The sequence below is a fragment of the Felis catus genome, chromosome B4 (assembly GCF_018350175.1).
Source record: "Felis catus isolate Fca126 chromosome B4, F.catus_Fca126_mat1.0, whole genome shotgun sequence".
Taxonomy (NCBI): Eukaryota; Metazoa; Chordata; class Mammalia; order Carnivora; family Felidae; genus Felis; species Felis catus.
Genome location: NC_058374.1, coordinates 59,865,073 through 59,886,797, shown reverse-complemented (window position 1 = coordinate 59,886,797; position 21,725 = coordinate 59,865,073). Strand labels below are relative to the sequence as shown.

Sequence of the window (21,725 nt, the reverse complement as noted above, 5' to 3'; positions counted from 1 at the left end):
AGAAGGATATCTTGAAAGAAAATTGTGCTTTTCCAAGTGCTAGTACTTTGATTCTGCACAGCAGGAAAATAGTTCTACATTAACTTTGTTTCTTCAGCAAAACTTCTGATTGACTAACTCTTGACAAAAGCAACGGGTACAATTTCTAACTTTCATGGCTTGGTACAGATGGAGTCCATGTGCTTTAGACAGAACCTTCCTACATGTCCTGCCCAATGAAGGACACTGTGGCATTTGCATTAAGAACTTTTGTCCATTGATTTTGGGGCATGCTTTCCTGAATTTTCCTTTTCTGGAATTTGTTTTCTTATCTCCATTTTTAAAATTTTGCCACAGACCTTGTTGTATATTTATTTCATTTGTTTATATAACATTACATATCCTGTCTTTGCCTCTGAGCAAATGCTCCTGAAGGTGATTGCTTAGGTGAGTGCCACAAAAATAAGTCCTTTCACAAGATACCCATCCGAAAATGAATTTTTGGTTTTGAGCCAAATGCTACTTTTATACATCCTCATTCCATTTGGTTATAATGCAAATTCTTGAATGTAATGCTTACATCCCCTGAGTTTGTTTCTTTGAATTACTTCTACTATAAGAGTCTTTTCCCTTCTTGTCTTTTGGCCTACATTTAAAATTAATGCTGTTTTAGGATAAACTTAGTATTTCCCTTCTTGTTATAGAGAACAGTTCCCGTCTTGCTATTTTTTTTTCACTTTGCCATTTGTTCGCAATTTCATGTAAGTTGTTAGTGAGAATTCTAAGTTTTTATATGGTTTCTTTTCCTCAGCAAGTAGCTTATAAGAATATGATAGAAGTTGATTCATTCACATTAGAGCAGATGTCATTGGACCAGGCACTAACATTTCTGTAACGCTTGCTTGCTAAAGAGTGAGTCTAAAAGAAGGTGCTGATGGCTTTCCTTTACATTCTGTGTGTACATCCCCCTTCTCACAGCTACATCAGGGAGTGTTGTGATATGATTGTTTCTAGGGAAGCTTCTTTCACACAGCATCTCAGGTATCAGACACAGTCTCTAAGGACTCTATTATATTGCTGTTTTCATTTCCTGTACTGTGCTTTGTTATTCTGTGTCACCCTGTTGACAAAAGGGTTGCCTGTCCTTTCTATGTTTTATATCACTGGTGAGGATTATATTAAAAAGTATTATAGTATAAATACAGTATTGTAAAAAGTGTTATATATTGCTATACTGTAATGGGTTCCTGATGCATTTTTATGAAAACAACTATGAGTTTACATTGAAAAGACCTGTCATCCATTTATTCCCTGTTTTCCTAAATTCCCTCCAGTGCCCTCTAGTGGAACACCCTCTTTTGGTACCTTATTTATCAGAGATATAGATGGCCAAGGAGATTTGGGATGTTTTCTAGGACATCTGATTAAACATCATCAAATACTAATTAAAATGCTGTCAAATGAGTCCATATTGTATTTGTCTTGGGACAAAGGGAAAGGAAATGGGTTTGGGGTAAGGTTAGGAATATGTTTTTACCCTCTAGAAGGGAAAGTATTTGGATTTGAGTTGAAGGAAGTCTGAAGGGAAGTTATCTGCCATTGATGGTGGACACCATCTCTTCTGCAAACTGTAGATCTTGGGCCAAGTCTTCAAGCAGCCTTACATGTCAACCAGAAGCAGAAACTGTCAACCATGACCCCATAATTGTCCAAATTAGCTTTACATCCAAGGTCAGATAAGTAGATCTAGAGTGATTTTAGGGATCTGCAACCCTCTAGAAGTCTTCCTAAATGACTGGTATATGACATTACTCTTAGATGGGAGAGAGAAAAAATGCCATCCCACAGTGAGGTTATCATTCAGTTGTCTGAGGAAGGTGACATATATTATGAAGGGCTTTAAACTAAATTATAATAAAAAATATTGATTATTAGATTTTTTTCCCCCATGCTTTGGAAGAATCTGGGAAGGGAGAAGGAAGGCATTTGACTTCTGAAGTTGGGAGGATGGTGACTCGTAAATGATGCCACTGATTCATTTGAATAATGGTTACAGGAAGAGAAGGCTAGGGATACAGATGGTGAGCAGAATGCTTTGCAGTCTTGCTGGCTTGACGACATTGCTGAGGAAGGACATCCTGTAACTTCACTGGGGTGGGAACAAAGAGAAGACATGCACTGAGCTATTTTAATAATGCAGCTGCAGATGCAGGCAGTTCTACATAGTAGGATTTGGAAGGTTTTTGTTGTTGTTGTTGTTTTACAAGCATGATTACCCTTGTGGAAATTAAGGAGCCAGATTCCCATTAACTAGTGCCAATATTGAACTCATCATATAGTTCATATAAAATTATTTCCCTTTATGATTTTTGCTATTGATATAAAAGCATTTCCTTGACTGATGCAAGATAAATTTTGGGGGTTAGCTCTATTCAGAACCAGTATTTGTTTAAGTATTCGCTCTTTGAGTCTCTGCCTAGAACCTTGCTCTCCATCCAATTTCTAGACTCTTCTAGAAATGTCTAGATCCTTCTAGACTATTCTTGCTATATTGTTTCTGAACCTACTGCTTTATGTTACAGTGTATGCTATGCAATTAAAAATCTACCTTCCTCTATAAAATCACTGAATTAAGTGGTTTCCCATATTCCATTAGAGGAAATAAATTCAAATTCTTCTAAATGATAGGAAATAATTATAGTAAAGTGCAAATACTTTTGGAGAGCCATTTTTATTTTTCATCACTGTTGCCAAAAGGGTAATTGGGGTATCTACTATGCACATGGCTCTGTTCTTAATGTGAGCCTACTTAGCTTTGGGGCTCTGCATAAGTTACATTTCTACCTTTTGTAGCTTACTAATATTTTGTTTACTAGAATGAAGGCAGGGATTTGTAGAGTTGGCCACTAACCTAAGATCAAAGTTATATAGGATTTAAAATGTATAATCAATTTCTGCCCTTTCTGGAGGAAAACTTTTGGAATACCTTGACTTAGAGCATTTTGGCATCAAAATTAAAAAACTCAAATGTGACTGTAATTATACAATTTCCATGTTTTTTAAATTCCCCTGATCTGCTTTGGAATCATCCAGATGTTCTCTGGGTTAATATTTTTTGTTCCATTTAATTACACTGAATTATTTTCTGAAATTAAAAGGGGTTGATTTTGAATTCTCTAGTGCTGCCTCCTTTTGTTGACTGCTGGCAATTTTAAATTAAAATAATTATTCTTCATAATTCCCATACTTAGGGAGTTTAGCATTGTCTGTATCTTCTCCCAGGCTGAACTAAAGAGCACAGATTTGTAATGTAGTACATTTTGCCTGAGATTACTTTTCTTAAAACAAGACAGCTGCTTTTCCTTCAGGTCATTGTTTGAAAAAATAGACTTAAATATACCTGCCAAAGCTTTGCCAGTATTTTCAACTGATTTTTTTTTTTATTATAAAGGTGACATATATCAGAAAGATCTCCTTTCCACCCTAGGAGATTTGTCATTCTTTACTCTTGTAATATCTTAATCCTAGTTTGTAGTACAAACTTGGTTGTCTTTAATTTTCTTCTCTTCCAGAAAAAAAAAGAACATGGCCTCCACGTTTAAGAGACAAAAGAAATTTAATTATATTTCTAGCTTTCGCAATTTCAATTTCTCATCAATAATTTTTGCTATCACATAGAAACTCTGTCTCATTCTCTGACCTCCTGTCTTTTTCTATCTAAATGGTTTCCATTCATATCAGCAGTTGGGCTCCTTCCCTCTTCTGCACTGGCTTCACTTACATATATAGCTTGACACTTCCTCCTACAACTTTTTAGGATTTACTTAGTGACGTCTTGTAGACAGTCTCTCTCGCACTCTTTTTTCTCTTTTATTTACCTGTGGTGGAGGTTGGACTGCTCTCCTTCCCTCCTGGTGCCTATCTATTCTAGGATAGATAGATAGGTGATACCATCCTACAATCCAACAGCAACCTTGTGAGTGCTTCTGTTCCCTATCGTTACTTTCTCAATTATAATACTATTGAGTGAAAGAGATAAGGTGGTCAGAAAGGTAGAAGGTAATCTTGAAGACTATCGTGGATAAAGAAAAGAGAGTGGGGTTTAAAGAAAATGGTAGTGAACTACAGAATCAAATGCTAAAGAAAGTTTTGGTAATTATGGGTCATTGGCACACAAAGCAATTTTAGTACAGTGTGGTAGAGAGTATTCTTTTCTTTAAAAAATTTTTTTTAAGTTTATATATTTATTTAGAGAGAGAGCAAGCAGGAGAGGGGCAGAGAGAGATGGAGAGAAAGAGAATTCCAAGCAGGCCCCACACCATCAGCATGGAGCCTGATGTGGGGCTCGAACCCCCGAACCGTGAGATGGTGACCTGAGCCAAAACCAAGAGTCTGGAGCTTAATGGACTGAGCTACCCAGGCGTCCCTTATTTTGGAAATGTAGTAGGGGCCATAATCTGAGATGCATGACTTCTTCCAAGGATGGGCATATCACTTAAAAATGGTAGTTTAGCCTCAACTTAGCCATATTTTTAAAGAGGTGAGAATGAATCAGTAGAGAGTAGAAACTGCTCACGCACAGGAAACAGAGATGAAGCAGGGAGAGGAGGCAGGGGAGATGGAATTTTTAAAAGCCATGCATGAGAAGTTTTGTTTTGTTTTGTTTTTTCCTCTGAGACCCAGCAGGGAAGGTAGGTTTGTAGATGGTACTGGAATTTGCAGATGGAAAAGAGGAGATGTTCATAGCCTCTGTAAAATGGTGAGAGAGGTTATTTGCTAAGGTTGGCATTCAGATTGGGAACCTCCATCTTGGGCAATATTTGCCTGACAAAAGCAAAGGTGAATACAAAGTTTACTAAGGCGTGGTGATGGGTCTGCACTGGTAGAGTCACTCCCCTACTTGAAGCCTTTCATCAAAATTCTTTTTTTTTTAAATGTTTATTTATTTTTGAGAGAGAGAGAGATAGATAGAGAAAGAGAGAGTGAGCCAGGGAGTGTGGGGGAGGGGCAGAGAGAGAGGGAGACACAGAATCCGAAGCAGGCTCCAGTTTCTGAGCTGACAGCACAGTGCCTGATGTGGGGCTTGAACCCAGGAACCATGAAATCATGGCCTGAGCTGAAGTTGGATGCTTAACCAACTGAGCCACCCAGGCACCCCATGCCTGGGATGATTTGTCAAGGAGACGGCTTTGGACAACAGCTGGAGACAAATGAAATTACATTGGCTGGCTTTGCATATGTTTGTCACTTCTTTTCCCTGGGTTTAGATTGGGGGTCCCCTCTAACTGTGAGAACCCAACACCATCAATATAGTCAGGAGTTCAATGTGTTGTTTGACCCAAGTTGGATGTGACATTCATCCCAGTGCCATTTTGTATGTGTTGTAAATCAGGAAGGTAATCAGGCGCCACTCTACTAATTGGTCTCTCTACAGGATGCACGGACAGTTCTTGCCTTTCTCTATACACTATTCTGTGTGTTCTTTCTGCAGAGCCCTTTGGCTGCAGTGACCTCTTCACTTAACAAGTGCTCCTCTACCTCCACACATCTCTCATATTTCAATAAGTTTCATCTTTCAAGACCTTGGCTTCAACTTGACCTCCTTCATAAAGCTGTGTAAAGCTATAGTTTTTCTCCCTTTCCCTCTCTGAATAGTGAATTCTGCTCAGTTCAAATCTTTATTTTCATGTTTTCCCAGTTTTCCTAATTAGACTGTACTGTTCATGTGGGAAGGACCACATATTCTATTTCTTTTCGATCCGTTCATCTTTGTCTGTTACCAGGCATGTGTGAAGTCTTAATAAATGTTCACTTATTAAATTATTTGTGACATATTTTATTTTTATTTAATGATTACGAGAGTTGATATTTAAAATATGTCACTCCCTATCTTTGTGTTTTTATTGTACTGCTACAAATAATTGTTGTCACAACGAAATATTTTGGTGTTTTGGGACCGCTTAGGAAGCTTTATTAATTTATTAATTTAGAATATTATTTTTAATTTAAATTTTATTTTCTTTTCTTCATTTTCATGGTTTTTTACATGCTTTGCTGGCCCCAAGTCATGACTCTTAAGGATGTCATGGTAACCTGGCAGAGAATTCTTGGGTTAAAGTGTTCTTTCCTTCCATTCCTGCAGTGTTTTTTCAGCTGTTATGATATGATTCTTCACTCTTTTTTTCCCTGTAGTTTATCCCTGATGATGAAATTACACATTTTATGCCCTGGATTTTTACTATTCTTTCTCCTATAGGCAATATAAGGCAATGATATATCTGATATGTTTAGCATAAGGAAATACACTGATAACGTTATGTGTATTATCTTTTCCTTTTTAACTTAACTCTTTGATTATCAGTAATACTGTTTATCTTGTAATTTGGTGGTTATTGGGAAATAGTAATTTGCATGACTCTTTCAAACCAAGGAACTTTTTATGGGATAAAAAAGTACAAAGGAAACATTTAAGAACATTTTATAATATACTCATTATTTATTACAAAGTTATATATGGGATAAAAATGCATACTTGTGTTTGTTTTAGGAATCAAGCATTTTAAGTCCAGTGCAGGATGGAACAAGGAAGCCTCAGATTGACAGCAATAGGGGTAATAACTACCGGATCGTGAAGGAGGTCAGCAGATGTCCACCATTTTTATACGGGCTTATGTTTGCATGGCAAATAATTTGTGCTTGTGTATCATATTTAATATTATATCTTTTATATTTAATGCTTTTCCTCTTTTTCAAGATTTTGATTAGACTAAGTAAACTCTGTGTACAGAATAAAAAGTGTCGGAATCAACATCAACGATTACTGAAAAATATGGGAGCCCATTCGGTGGTGTTGGATCTTCTGCAGATACCCTATGAAAAGGTTAGTTCTTAGTTACTTAAAAAAATTTTTTTAATTTTGATATGATCTGCTATCATATATAGCAAAGTTACAAGAATTTTTTTCCCTGAACTACTTGAAAGTAAGTTGCTGATCTGATCAGCCCTGAGCCCTTTAGCGTGTGCTTCCTACAGAAAGGACATTCTTCTTTCTACATAACCACACAACAACCTTCCAGGTCAGGAAAGAGCATGACACTTTACTGCCACTTAAGCCTCAGTCACTGGTCACATTTTTCTCATCATCTGAAATGTGTCCTGTGTGACAAAAAGGTCCACTTGAGAAACAGGTGCTGTTTGGAGCTCCTATGACATTGACACTTTTGAAGACAGACCAGCTCTTTTGAAAACTGTTCCTTAATTTGGGCCAGCTAATGTTTCCTCATGGTTAGATTCAGTTATGCATCTTTGGCAGGAACATAACAAGTGAGGCTACATTCTTCCCACCACTTCCTATCAGGAGGTGCGTGATTCTGATTTTGATCCCATTACTGATGGTGTTTACTTTGATCACTTGATTAAGGCGGTGCCTGCCAGGATTCTCCACTGTGAAGCACTCATTTTCCCTTGGTAATTAATAAGTATTTTGTGGAGAGGTGCTCTGAAACGAAGCAAATACACCATTCTTCATCAAACTTTCAATTTATTTATTCACTTATTTATTTTGATCAGTATAAACTTGTGGATGCTCTTTATTCAGTAGGTTATTCTAGGCTTCTCTAATTATCTATTTGATTCTCAAATTGTCCCCAGTCTGCCCACTGGGACTCCTCTGAATTAGCTTCTCTGTCCTCTAACATGCCACATCATTCTTTGAATAGTTTCTTGCTTTTTGCACCTTAAAACGTTCCAAGGTCACCTTGCATTTTTCTTGTTCCAGCTCTGGAGTCGGCCATTTCTTTAAGTGGCCCCGCTTCTGTTTGGGGAAGTATGTGTTTAGAAGCAAAGTTCTGAAAATTAAGTGTACTTACTGCTTTTGGGGTTTTGTCCCTCTAGGCTCTCTAAATAGACAAATCCAGGGAACATACGTGTGTATTGAAACAGTTACCCATGTCAATACTTTGTAATAGCTAATCTTCTATCACTGCTATTGCCTACTACTCCATGTGGACACCCTCCACACCTCAGGCTCTGACAACCCCCCACGCCAGGGTGGATGCCCCTTTATCTCTCAAGCACCACCATGCCCTGCCAGGCCTTTCCTGGTGCATATGTTCTCCTGACTTGGACTTTCACTCCTTATGTAGGCTTGCTCCCCTATTCAGCTTACTTTTTAACAGGTAAGCTTATAAATTCTATCATTCCTTGGGTGGCATAATTCATTCAATGCATAGAATGCAATACAAGATTTATTGAAAAGCAACAAAAGGTATTAAATCCTCAGCATTTATTATCCAAATTATTTCATCTTTGATATTGTAACGTGGGCATTGGACATGTGATCAAGTCCCTTTTTCTAATAACATATCTGTAGCATTCAGTATTTTACTACTATGTTATGTTTATAGATTGATTTGTTCAGTTTTAAGAGCTGCCTTGTTCAGAAACATAAAAAGAATAAGATGAGAGTTTCAAAGAAATGTCAGATACGGTAGTTCTGGCTCTGGTGTTCTATACTGGCCAGCTTTTCAGTGGGAATTGGGTATTCCTGTGGCTGAAGTCTCTTTGATGTCTTTCATCTATCCCTGGATTACACAAGTGAAGGAAAGCGTTAGTAGATTTTGAATTAAAATTTTCTATTTTTCAGTTAGGAATGAAGTTTTTTTGTTTTATTTATTCTCCAGTTAAGTATGAGGAAATGGGTCTATTAATGATCGTAGGCTGTTTAGTTAGTTATAGATAGCATAAACTGTAGACTCTTAGATTAGGAAAAATAGAAAACATTAAATTATTTATTAAAACTACTACTGAAAATATGAGTACATTATGTTTCTCTGACACTGCCTACATGACAGATCGGATAATCAACTACCCAGAAAAAACTTAGGTGGTTCCAGTGATATTGTTGAAAGACCACTTTTGAGGAGAGAACTTTGTATTCTTTGTGAATTTCGAGACTTCATTTCTTATTGAGATTCCTATAAGTGAATGATAGTGTTGTGGGACTTTGGAAAATGACAGTAAATAAGGAAAATAACTTATGAGTACATGTGTTAAGATAGAGGGGGACCCAAAAAAGACTGGGGAAGGGAGGGGGTCAGAGAGCAAAGAGGAACAGGAAAACAAAGAGATGGAAATAAGAGACAAAGTACGTAGCAAAAAGGTGAGGGCAGAGAGCAGGGGAGGGGGAAGTAGAGTTGAGATGAGGTCAGAAATATATATAAATGGAAATTTATGGATGGGAATGGAGGAAAAGTGAGTGGAGAGAAGAAAGAGAGTAGGGACAAGGCAAGAGGATGAGAGATGACGGATGCTGGGAAAAACAGTAGGAAGGGAAGAGTTTGGGAAGGAGAAGAATCTAGAAGGTGGGAAAGAGGAGGAAGCAAGAAAAAGGAATATCCAGATACATGGAAGTACTGGGAAAGAGAGCAACTCCAAGAGAAGGGAGGGGTAAGAGGGATTTGGGGTAAAGCGGAGAGGAGGGAATCAGAGAGGTCCAGGGGCCAGAGAGAAAGGAAGGCAGGACAGGTGAGCCGAGGGCACAGAGGCAGGGGAGGACGATGCAGCTGTAGGCAGACTTGGGTGAAGGTATGTAGTGAGCAAGCAGGAAGGCTGGGGACCAACTAAAACAAAGAGGGGTTGAGAGTGTGGAGCAGAACAGGTAATAGAAGGAGAAATAAAGAGAAGGTAAGAAACATCTAGAAGATGGTGGAGGGCGGGGGTGGTAACAGTGAGGTAACCTGGAGAGGTGTAGAAACAGCAAGAGCACAGAGGAGGGGGAGCATAGAACAGTGGCAGAGAGGAAAAAGAATACATGTGGGAAAGAAGGTTCTTTTTCATAATATTTGGTATTATGGTATGTTTGTTTCTTCATATCATTGCTACTCTCTCGCTTACAGAATGACGAAAAGATGAATGAAGTGATGCATCTGGCCCACACATTCCTGCAGAATTTCTGTCGGGGAAATCCACAGAACCAAGTTCTCCTTCACAAACATCTCAATTTGTTTTTAACTCCTGGTGTAAGTATTTTAGTGACTTCTAATATTTATAGAAAAGTGCCCATCAAATTTGTTTTAGCAGCATTGATGAATGGAATTTTATTAGCCTTTGCCACCTTATTTTTTCCTCGTAGGGGTTCTCTCCCTAAAAGTGAATATGTTTTATTTCCATTAAGGAAACATTTACAGACACTTGAAATATTACATGAATTTTACCTGAAAGTGACAACTTCCTTTGTATGTATATAGTTTAATGTTAGGGAAAAAATATGGTAGAACAAAGATCTAACTGCAATGCCCTGAGTGAGATAAATATGGAAAACTCGAAGGTAGAGTTAACTCTGTAAAATGCGTGTTGGCGGATCCTGGGGAAGAGCTAACTTTGAGTAATAATTAATCTCAAGAATACCATTGCCAACATGCTGACCTTTATGACAATCAACTCCTTCTTCCACTAAATTCCTTTGTGAGCTCAGTTTTCTTTTAATGGTGAATGATCTCACTGCATTTCGTAGAAGACTTGCACAGGAAACCCACTATGGCTTTGCATAAAGTAGAAAACTGATCACAAGCAGGGAAATTAGCCTAAGTAGAGTAAAACAGAAAATTGATCGTGTCAGAATTACAAGGGCACATTCCTCTCTGGTTAGCTCCTTGAAGCAGAAACCATGCGGCACATCTTCATGAACAATTACCATCTCTGCAATGAGATCAGCGAGAGGGTAGTACAACACTTTGTGCACTGCATTGAGACACATGGCCGCCACGTGGAGTACCTGAGGTTTTTGCAAACGATTGTAAAAGCAGATGGCAAATATGTGAAGAAATGCCAGGATATGGTAATGACAGAGGTATGTTCTCAGTTTGCATTTTAAGCAGCTTCCCAGAAATAATGGGCTCAAGTAGGTGTTTTCTGTGAATGTATCGTGTAGAAAACCCCCCACAATAAAGGTTTGGAAAACAATTGAATCCTGACGACTTCAGCAACAAATATATTTTGTTTAAATCTAGTGAAGGAACATAATGTATGTTGATTTTATAATTTTCCAAGAGTTTATTTTTCTTTTTGATCCTTAATGAATTTATGTATTTTAAATGGCAAAATTGTATGAAATGTTATAATTTGGAAGAGAAGCGATACATTTTATATTTAACATTTTTTTTTAATTTTTTTTCAACGTTTTTTATTTATTTTTGGGACAGAGAGAGACAGAGCATGAACGGGGGAGGGGCAGAGAGAGAGGGAGACACAGAATCGGAAACAGGCTCCAGGCTCCGAGCCATCAGCCCAGAGCCTGAGGCGGGGCTCGAACTCACAGACCGCGAGATCGTGACCTGGCTGAAGTCGGACGCTTAACCGACTGCGCCACCCAGGCGCCCCTAAAATTTTTTCAATATGTAACAACAGTGGTTTAAACTTTGCTTTCCCACTGCCTTTTGATACTCTGTTCCTCAAATATAGAATGGATATTCTCTGCTACCATTTGTAGAAAGGTTTGAAGGGAGTTAAATTAATTAATAGAAATTATCCATTGGTGATTTATTATAGGTAGAACCGTAGGCATTTAGAGTAAGTTGAAAATTTAAGAAACTCAAATTGTTGAAGTACCTCATTTATTTTGCCCTCTTCATTGTGATGTTTGACATTGAGTGAGGTTTATGCAATGAATAAGTTACTCACCAGGAACCAAGTGGTACTTTGGAGAAATTGAGCCCATTTGGGTAAATCATTTCTCTGTGACCTAATGGTTCTCTAAAGGCCTATATGGATTAAGGCTGCTTTCAACCATGGCGACTAAACAGTCACATAATAGATTATATTGATATGAGGGGATTTTCATAATTATATACTTTAAACTTGGGAATGGGGGGAGACTTCTATATTGACACGATGTGATCCCTCCTGCCCCATAGAAATCTTAAAATTAATTCAGCCTAAAGCCTTAATTTTTTTTATATTTATTTATTTATTTTGAGAGGGGGTCGGGGGAAGGGGCAGAGAGAGAGAGAGGGAGACCCCAATCCAAAGCAGGCTCCAGGCTCTGAGCTGTCAGCACAGAGCCTGATGTGGGGCTCAAACCTGTGAACCATGACATCATGACCTGAGCTGAAGTTGGACGCTTAACCGAGTGAGCCACCCAGGTTCCCCTCTCTCTCTTTTTTTAAGTGTTCTTTTTCTCTTATCTCCACTTTTACCTCCATTCCCTATTGCTGCCCATGACACATGGAACTTCCAGATTCTTGTTGAGCTGCATTTGGCTCAAAGTACTTGCTTTTTGTTTGTTTGTTTGTTTGTTTTTGAGCAAGAGAAAGAGTGCGAGTGGGGGAGGGGCAAAGAGAGAGGGAGACACAGAATCAGAAGCAGGCTTCAGGCTCTGAGTTGTCAGTGCAGAGCTGATGTGGGGCTCTAACCCACGAACTGTGAGATCATGACCTGAGCCGAAGTCAGACGCTTAACACATTGAGCCACCCAGGTGCCCCAAGATACTTGCCTTTTTATTCTGTCACTATTCAAGGGAGTGGAGATATTTTATTCTGTTTTAGTAAGATTAGACTTATGAGATTTCTCATGTTTTTGGCAATGGCATCTTCTATATGAAGTAGAGGAAAGTAAGTTTATTCAAATATTTTGCAGGTTTAATTTCAGGGGGTAACTCACTGGTGAATGATTGACTATCATCCATGTCATTTAATTCTTGTCCCTATCCATCCTCCCCATATCTCCCTGGCTGGTTTTGATAGTATTCATAAATAATCACTTGGCGCATGACCAGAATCTTTTTACTACTCTGTCTTGGTATAGTTATGCTTTTGCAACATTATTTGTGTTTTTACAAAGAGATGCATGTATTTCCAGATAGACGAAGCCTTTAGAAATAACTGCACAGATGAACATTTGATTTGGACTGCTATGTAGATTCTCTTATTATCGTTTCAGTTGATAAATGGGGGTGAAGATGTGCTGATATTTTACAATGATAGAGCCTCATTTCCCATCCTTCTCCATATGATGTGTTCAGAGAGAGACCGAGGGGATGAGAGTGGCCCCTTAGCTTACCACATCACGCTGGTGGAGTTGCTGGCAGCATGTACAGAGGGGAAAAATGTCTACACTGAAATCAAGTGCAATTCCCTTCTGCCCTTGGACGACATAGTAAGGGTGGTGACCCATGATGACTGCATCCCTGAGGTAAGCCTGGCAAAAGCTTAGCAGCCATGGAATTGTTATTAATATAAAGTCCATAAGTGCCGAAGTCCCCATACTATTTATAACGAGATAACGTATTTAGTCAAGAAATTGTACTCAGCTATGTAATTAGAAAAATTTAAAAGGGCGTAAAAAGGTTACTTTTTTAGTTCCACAAGAAGCTATGAAAGATGATACATTTTTCAAAGTAGAGACACTGTTGGTTTACTGGGAGCTACTATAAGAGTCTCTTAAATTCTAAGTATGTCAATATGGTAAAACAGATTTACTTGTAACCTGTGGTATGTTCTTGAGAAGGTAATAAATGCTCCATAAATAATTCACGGTCATCAATAGGAGAGGCCAGGATGGTGCAGCAGTATCATCTATTAGACTCTGTAGGTTTACCTTGCTTTATGGAATAAATGCATTCATGGAAATATGGACATGCATTTTGCTTTATTCACACATCTGTTTTTTGCTCTCTGTCCTTCTTTGGCTGATAATAGGGAAAAAAAACTTGTTAAAAACTGGTTGTCTGCCAACAGGATTAATAAGGCTTCCAGGAATGTATATTGCAATAATTTCTTTTTTTTTTCTACTGTTGTATTGCTGCAAAGTTCATTAATGTGTGATGCATTGAATATGATATAAATCCAAACATTTTTTTTTAAAGAATCAGGTTGTAGCAAAAAGTTTATGAAGTTTATGAAGAAAAATAACAGTGCCCTGCTCGTCCCATCCACCTTTTTTCCTTCCTTTTTCAATTCTTCCCTCCCGTCCTTCCAATCAGTTTTACTTTTTATTTTTAATTTATTTCTTAAATTTACATCCAAGTTAGTAAGCATATAATGCATCAATGATTTCAGGAGTAGATTCCTTAATGCCCCTTACCCATTTAGCCCATCCCCCTCCCGACAACCCCTCCAGTAACCCTCTGTTCTTCATATTTAAGAGTCTCGTATGTTTTGTCCCTCTCCCTGTTTTTATATTATTTTTGCTTCTCTTCCCTTGTGTTCATCTGTTCTGTATCTTAAAGTCCTCATATGAGTGAAGTCATACTATATTTGTCTTTCTCCGACTAATTTCACTTAGCATAATACCCTCTAGTTCCATCCACATAGTTGCAAATGGCAAGATTTCATTCTTTTTGATTGCCAAGTAATACTCCATTGTATATATACACACCACTCCTTCGTTATCCATTCATCCATCGATGGGCACTCGGTCTCTTTCCATACTTTGGCTATTGTTGATAGTGCTGCTCTAAACATTGGGGTGCATGTGTCCCTTCGAAATAGCATCCCTGTCTCCTTTAGTAAATCCAAACATTTTAAGTCAGAGTGACTTAAGAATGTGTTAGATTAACTTCCCTACTTCCAACTAGTGCTATGTAGTGATGAACTTAAACATATATTTTTGTGAAATTTTGTGGAATTGTTGACACTTCATATGAAAGGTACTTCATGCTTTGATTAGTTTGAAAGAAGATGGCAAAGAAAGGAAGCATAGTGTAGTGCTTAAATTCATGGCTTCTGTCTTTATTTGAGGCCTGATGCTGACTGTGCTTCTTCCCACATGCAGTTCTTTCTGACCACACCACTCTGACCTCTTATATTCACCTACCTTGCTCCTCTTCATCCTTCTTGATTCAAGCATTACTTCTTTAAGGAATACTTCCCTGGCCTCCCATAGTAGATAGAGTCTATACGAGTCTACAATTTGAAATTTGGCCTTTGGATTTTGTTAACACATGTCTATAGCCTTCACATCCTTTCTCAAGATTATAAGTTTGATGAAAATAGCAACTAGGTTGTTTTTATTTACCATTATATTGTCTGAACCTAAGTCTATACTTAATAAATATGTTGTGAGGGGCACCTGTGTGGCTCAGTTGGTTGAGTGTCCAACTCTTGATTTTGGCTCAGGTCATGATCTCACGGTTTGTGAGATGGAGTCTTGTGAAGGGCTCAGTGCTGACAGTACAGAGCCTGCTTGAGATTCCCTTTCTCTCTGCCCCTCCCCAGATCATTTTCTCTCTCAAAGTAAATAAATAACATTTAAAAAATATATGTTTTGAGTGAATGAATGAATGAAAGAATGAGTCAGAATCCTGGATCCGTTACTTCTAGCTGTGTGACTGATTCCAACAGGTTACTTAACCTTTCTGATCCTCAATTTCCACAACTTTATTTTATTTTGTTTTGTTTATTTTACTAATGTAAGTAATCTCTGCACCCAGCATGGGGCTTGAATTCATGACCTGAGATCAAGAGTCGCATGCTCTTCTGACTGAGCCAGCTAGGTGCCCCAATTTCCACAATTTTTAAGTGAAACAAGGATAGTATATATCTGAGAGGATTGTTGGAGGATTAAATTAAGTAAGATATTACTTACAAAATGCTGAAGGTGTTTGGCATGCAGCAAACCATGGATAAATATAAGCTGCTGTCAAGATGATTATGATAATGCACTGAATGGTTCTGATGTCTCCTTTCCTGTAATCAGTTCTTGACACAGGCACCCTGTCACTGAAGATTTGTTTTTGACCAGAGTCAAGTAGAGATAAGCACTGAAGGCATGAAAGCTGGCTCTGTATTCCTTATGGTTCTAAGTTGGATTCAATGAATCCTTGAAATTGTTTACATGATTTTGTATTTTATATGCATTTTTGAGGGAGGTTTATAGCACACATCACATTTTCATCAAAAAGAAAGAAAGAAAAGAAAAGAAAAACTACTGCCCTACACACTTTAGAAGCACTATATGTTGGTGAGATTCAGTCCTTTTTGAGGCATTTTGTTAAGTATGGAAAATAATTTTACTACATCTTAAAATAATGTAATTTTTTGTAAGCTGTGAGCCTGTTTCTTAGAAATAGTAATTTAAATATTTCTGAATGGCAATAACATATTATTTAATGAATACATTTAAACATTATATTAGAACCCTCTTGGTTTCAAAATATAGAGACCTATCTTAAATGGTTTAAATAAAAAAAAAGGGAATTTTATTGGCTCTTGTATTTGGAAATTTGAAGGATAGTTCTTCTGGTGGGTCAAGATATTCAAACAATGTCAGAATTCTTCCATCTCTCGGTCCCTTTTCCTTTGTGGTTTTGCATCGTTCTCCTGAGCTTGTTTGTCCTCCACACGTCTGGAGAAGATGGCTTCTTGGAATTCAGGTTTACCTTGTTCTACTTTAGTAATAAGTGTGAGAGAGAGAGATAGAGAGAGAGAGAGAGAGAGAGAGAGAGAGAGAGAGAGAGGTGGAGGGGAGGGGGAATGACAGAGATGGAGAGAAAGACAGAGAGAGAGAAATGGGGAGGGAGAGGAAAGAAGACAGGGAAAGGGATCACATTTGACTCTCAGTGTCTCAGGTACAATAGACTTGGTTTAAGTCAAGTGCACTTTTGCACACCAATCACCGGGCCCAGGGGAACAGGCTCCTAGGTCATGTGTTTACCCTGGGTCAGGGGCTGGAGTGGTTTAGTAAAAGAAGGGAAATGAGGATGCTTTCTAGGTAGAAACAAAACATGCTATAATCCACGATAGTCACTCAGATTTTACTTAACTTGTCGTAATTGGCATTTGAAAATGAACAATCAAGAAAACAAACTTTCTTTTGTATTTGAAACTTGCACAGGTTAAAATTGCTTATGTGAATTTCGTTAATCACTGTTATGTGGACACAGAAGTGGAAATGAAAGAAATCTACACAAGTAACCACATTTGGAAGTTATTTGAGAACTTCTTGGTGGATATGGCAAGGGTGAGTTACACTTCCATCATTAAATAGTACTGCATGTTTTGTTCGGCTGTTGGTATATATTTTGACAAGGTGGTATCAAAGATCTGGATGAAAACTTGGAATTAAACTTGCCAACTTTGGATGTAATCCATTACATTAAAAAAGTTGTGATTGCATTTCACAAGATTGTGACATTTAATGAGTTCATATGCACAAAATACCCAGTATAGTGTGTGTAGCAACAAAGAGTTCGTTTTTACTTTTAAAACTGACTATATCATTTTGTTATGAAATGGAATTTTAGTGGCATTTTTACAGTGGTTAGGAAGATATTGGCAGAGGTCAATTTGTATTCAACCTCTTAACATGGGTGCAATTATGAACCATAGACGGAAGAGATCTTGGGAAGCCTTGACCCATGCTTTCAGACAGACAGGTACTTGACCAGACTACCCAGGGCTTAGCATTGCTCAGTGTTGCCTATTCAGAATTTTCTTTGGGAGAGTGCTCCAGTAATTGAATCATCTGGTATTTTCACTTGTCAGTCAAAATATCTCTTGCTTTTTACTGAGTCCATTTCCTCTTGTTTGACTTTTGGTGGGGATTGGAGAGGACATGTGGAGCTGGTTGACATTTTCTAGATATTGTCCAGCATATGGTTTTGAGTAAAACTGAGTAAATGAATGCACAACTGAAGAAAGGAAGGAAGGAATCTTCTTTATAGACAGCACTTAATTTCATTTAGTTTATCTTAGGCCCTCCCCCGCATTTTGGCATGTTGAATTGTCAAAACATACAGGTTCTATTATGTTAGTATTTTTTGATCTTCTCTAGTTTTCCTTTGAAGTTATGGGATATAATGTTCAAAGAGTTGCACTAATAGGAGATAGTATATAGATAATGCCTAGAACTATGATGACTTATGGCGGACTGGCCCAGTGCTTTGGCTCTCTGCATTCCTGAGTGCTTTATGCCTCATTTAGATATATTTAGAGGAGAGGGACTAGTGAGGTCCATATTTCCACTGTCTTATAAGAATGGATGCTGACTGTTATCCACAGGCTAACTGCCTCCATACAACCCTTTCTGGAAGGAGAGAAGACAAAGGGGGTATGATAAAACATCGAGACAGACTTAGACATCTGAGACTAATCTTGGAAAATAAAATAAACCATTATTATTCCAGTCCAGGAACTCTTTTATTTAGTCAGAGTTTGCAGGTGAAGGGTGCTTGTTTTACCTTGGATGTGGTGTGGGATGAGCCGACTCTACTATGTTCAAGCACATGTGGAGTAAGGCAGTTCCGATTTGACTTCATTTCTATAGAATGAAAAGCCACTCATTACCTTTGTCAGGTAAACCAGCACCTGTGGAGAAATCATCTTGTTTTACACAGGACTTTCTTACCACTCATATTTACCCCTGTGTCCTAGAGAAAGCCCTTGTGTCTGATCGGCTGCAAGTATCTCTAGAGACCTTGAAGTAAAGGATGGTTTATATGCCGATGACTGAGCTTTAAAACTGCGCGTGCAGGAAGATATTAAAGAGATTATAGACTGATTTGCAGAGTTGCACAGTGCCACGGACTAAAGATAAGCTTGAAAAGACCAAGGTCACATTCTAGGTGGCATGAACTGCAAAGCTAAAAGGATTTTTATTTTTTAAACCATAGAAAGCTGATGGTAACTGCCACTGGTTATGCCACCTTGGAAACACCCTTTTCACTGATGTGTTCGTAAGGCTAAGACCTATATATTCTTTTTTTGTTTGTGTGTTTTCAAAGCATGTGCCTGCTAGGAAAGATTTTTATTTTAACTATTTTGAGTAAGTAGACAATTAATGTTATTTGTTATAAAGCCTTGAGGGGAGTTTTGAGATCTTTTTAGTTTATTCACTCATTCTGTCTAACCACAACAGCTTATCTATATTGCAAAAAGCATTGTTTTTTTTTTTTTTACCTTCTTGTTTTCCTCTTATTTATATTTTAAAACAGCAGCTGTCTTATCCCCTCACCAAGAATGACAAAGAATCACCCTTCCTATTTCAGGGAAGGGACAGGAAACCTGACTTTTCCATAACTGGGCTCTTTCTCCTCTTGAAGAAAAATTAAGGAGCCACCTCATACTCAAATTCAAACACAAAAATTTGTTAAAATAAGGAGAATGTGGCCTTCTAGGCAAATTTCTAGTTGAGCAGATCAGTAGTTCTTAAGCTTCGGTGAGCATCAGAATTACCTGGAGAGTTTGTTAAAGCACAGATTACTGAGCTCTACCCCAGAGTTTCTGATTCAGTAGATGTGAGTCTTTTCATTTTTAACAAGTTCCCAGGTGATGCTGAAGCTGCTGGTCCAGGGGCCATACTTTGGGAACCATTGCAGCAGAATATAGTAGTGTAAGAGTAGGTACTTTAGAGGCATTAGGCAGACCAAAGTTCAAGTCCAGATTCTGCCTCTTCCCAGCTCAGTTCCCTTGAGCAAAGTACTTACTCCTCTGACTCTGAGTTTCCTTATTTGTAAAATGAATACAATAACACATTCCTCATAGGGTTACCAGGAGGATTCAATGTGATAATGTGTATAAGGCTCTTAGCACATGTGTGGCACTTACTAAGAGTGCTGGTAACATCATCTATTCCATCCAAATTATGGCAACATCACTGCGATTATTATAAGGTTATATGTAGCCTTTAAAGCAATTGCAACAATCTTCCTCAATACCTATACCAAATAGTAATGTTGAGGATGACCAAAAGGAAGACCATGCAGTGCAGGCGAGAGCCAGAAACCATGCCCGTGAAGCAGGACATGCACAATACTGGCTTGACATAGAGATGGGCTAAATTCAGATGTTCCCATAAAGTGATGAAGTCCTAGAGCAGCTGATTCGCATCAGTGAGAAATGGTGGAGGGAATCTGGAGGGAAAGTATGTGGCAACTTGGGCCTAAAGAATCATAGGATCTTAAAGTCGGAAGAGACTGGCAGTCGTATAGTTCACAGTGTTCAGCACCTGCCTGTGTATTTCCAGTAACAATGATCTCACTATTTTTTTTTTTTTTGAGACAACTGGTTTCATTATTGCATAACTTTAATTGTTAAAGCTAATAAGATTAATTTGCTAGCGTGGGGTGACTTGCCTCGCTAGGAGCAAGAGCTGGGAAGTCTGCTGTGGCCTAATCCAGTGCTTTTCCCCTAACAGCTCCTCAGATTTGTTATGACAGCTCATGTCTTTCAGTGGTGCCTCTTCTGGTATGGCTTCTGGGCTCCTTACTCTTTTAGATACACTTTTGGGTTCTCTCTAATTTGTCAGTGTTTTAAAAGTATGACATTTGGACTGGAACCCAGTGTTTCAGGAAGGGTCCGGCCAGCACAAGGCAGATGACTATTTTAGTAGAAGTTTGGAGAACAATCTTATTTAAAAGGCAAATGAAATGAAATATTAATATGGAGAGGCATTCATACCACCTTCCACCTTTCTTTTCATGTTTCTCTGGAGTCATTTGTACCAGGTTCTTTTTGTTTGCTCTTGGGTAATGCTCTCTAAAGAGTCTTATTTTTTTAAAAAATATTTATTTATTTATTTATTTATTTATTTATTTATTTATTTAAGAGCTTGAGCAGGGGCGATGGGAAGGGGGCGGAGAGAGCATGGAGCCTGACATGGGGCTCGATTCCTTGACCCTGGGATCATGGCCTGAGCTGAAATCAAGAGTTGGATGCTCAACCAACTGAGCCACCCAGGCACCCCTAAAGACTCTTTATTAATATCCTTCATATTCCTGTTTTCGCCCCCTTGTCTTTTATCTTGCTAAGACCCATATAAGAAAATCTCTTTGAAAGACCATTTTTAATAAACTGGTGCTATGTTTCACATACTTAATTCCATTCTGATTTCCTGACAGCATCCGTGTTATGTAAAGACACCATATTTAGGCAGGCAGCAAAGGCATTAGACTCATGAAAAGCTGTTCCACTGTCTTTCACAGCATGTAGTAGCAGCTCACTTTGGTCTATGTTCCAATGGGCTAAAATTGGCATTCGTAGGGCAGAAGTACTTTCCTTTGCAGAGTCAGGGGATTTGAGTCATTATTAGAAAGCACCTTAAGAGGAGTGGACTATGGTCAATGTTAGCTTCAGAGTGTAGTTTTTTTCTTCTGAAGAAGTTTCCAATTTTGCTATTAATTTCAAGATTTTTGTAATGACCAATGGTACTCTAAGTGACATATTGGCAGAATGAAATTAGACCAAGAAATAACTTAGAGGCGCATCTAATGTAGTGTCATGTCATTGTCCCATCAGTCACTGCTTAACAGGACAAATTGGAGTATTTTATTTTCAAATAGTGAGCCATTCCTGCCCGTTACTTAGCTTACCGAATAGGTCGGAAGTAGGAGTAAAGGCGGAATTTATATGTGCTTTGAACCACACTTTCCAAATTCTCTAATTTGACAGAATTGAGTAAGTTTTCTTTGCTTGATGATTTGATTCTAGAGTTTTTTTGTTTTTTGTTTTTTGTTTTTTTTTTTGACTTTCTTAAGTTGAAGGAGCCATTGACAAGTCTTATTTTAAAGGGTTCCTTTTGTCTGGCCTTATTAACTAGTATTGCAGGGAAGTGAAGAGTAGAAAGACTCTATAAACCTTATCCTTTGTGCGGCACTTTTCCTTCAGTTGTGATTCTATTTTTCTCCTCAACTTTCAGGCCAAGTTATATTGGTGGTGTGTCCACATGGAATGAATACTTGTTTGGCTATTGTTGATTGATGGTTGCTTGGTCCCTGTGCTGCATTCTACTTTCTGCTCTTCAGATCATTAACA

The 21,725-nt window shown here is 38.2% G+C and overlaps 1 protein-coding gene across 8 annotated transcripts in view; it reads left to right on the top strand.

The window, feature by feature from the left end:
* ITPR2 (inositol 1,4,5-trisphosphate receptor type 2) overlaps window positions 1–21,725 on the top strand; it is a 489,277-nt gene that overhangs the window by 206,042 nt on the left and 261,510 nt on the right. For all 8 annotated transcript variants that reach the window (XM_045061584.1, XM_019834732.3, XM_019834731.3 and 5 more), the window contains 6 exons: window positions 6,527–6,616; window positions 6,734–6,859; window positions 9,876–9,998; window positions 10,628–10,828; window positions 12,916–13,167; window positions 16,810–16,935. In XM_045061584.1, the coding sequence (XP_044917519.1) occupies window positions 6,527–6,616; window positions 6,734–6,859; window positions 9,876–9,998; window positions 10,628–10,828; window positions 12,916–13,167; window positions 16,810–16,935 (918 nt within the window). The remainder of the gene's footprint in view (window positions 1–6,526; window positions 6,617–6,733; window positions 6,860–9,875; window positions 9,999–10,627; window positions 10,829–12,915; window positions 13,168–16,809; window positions 16,936–21,725) is intronic.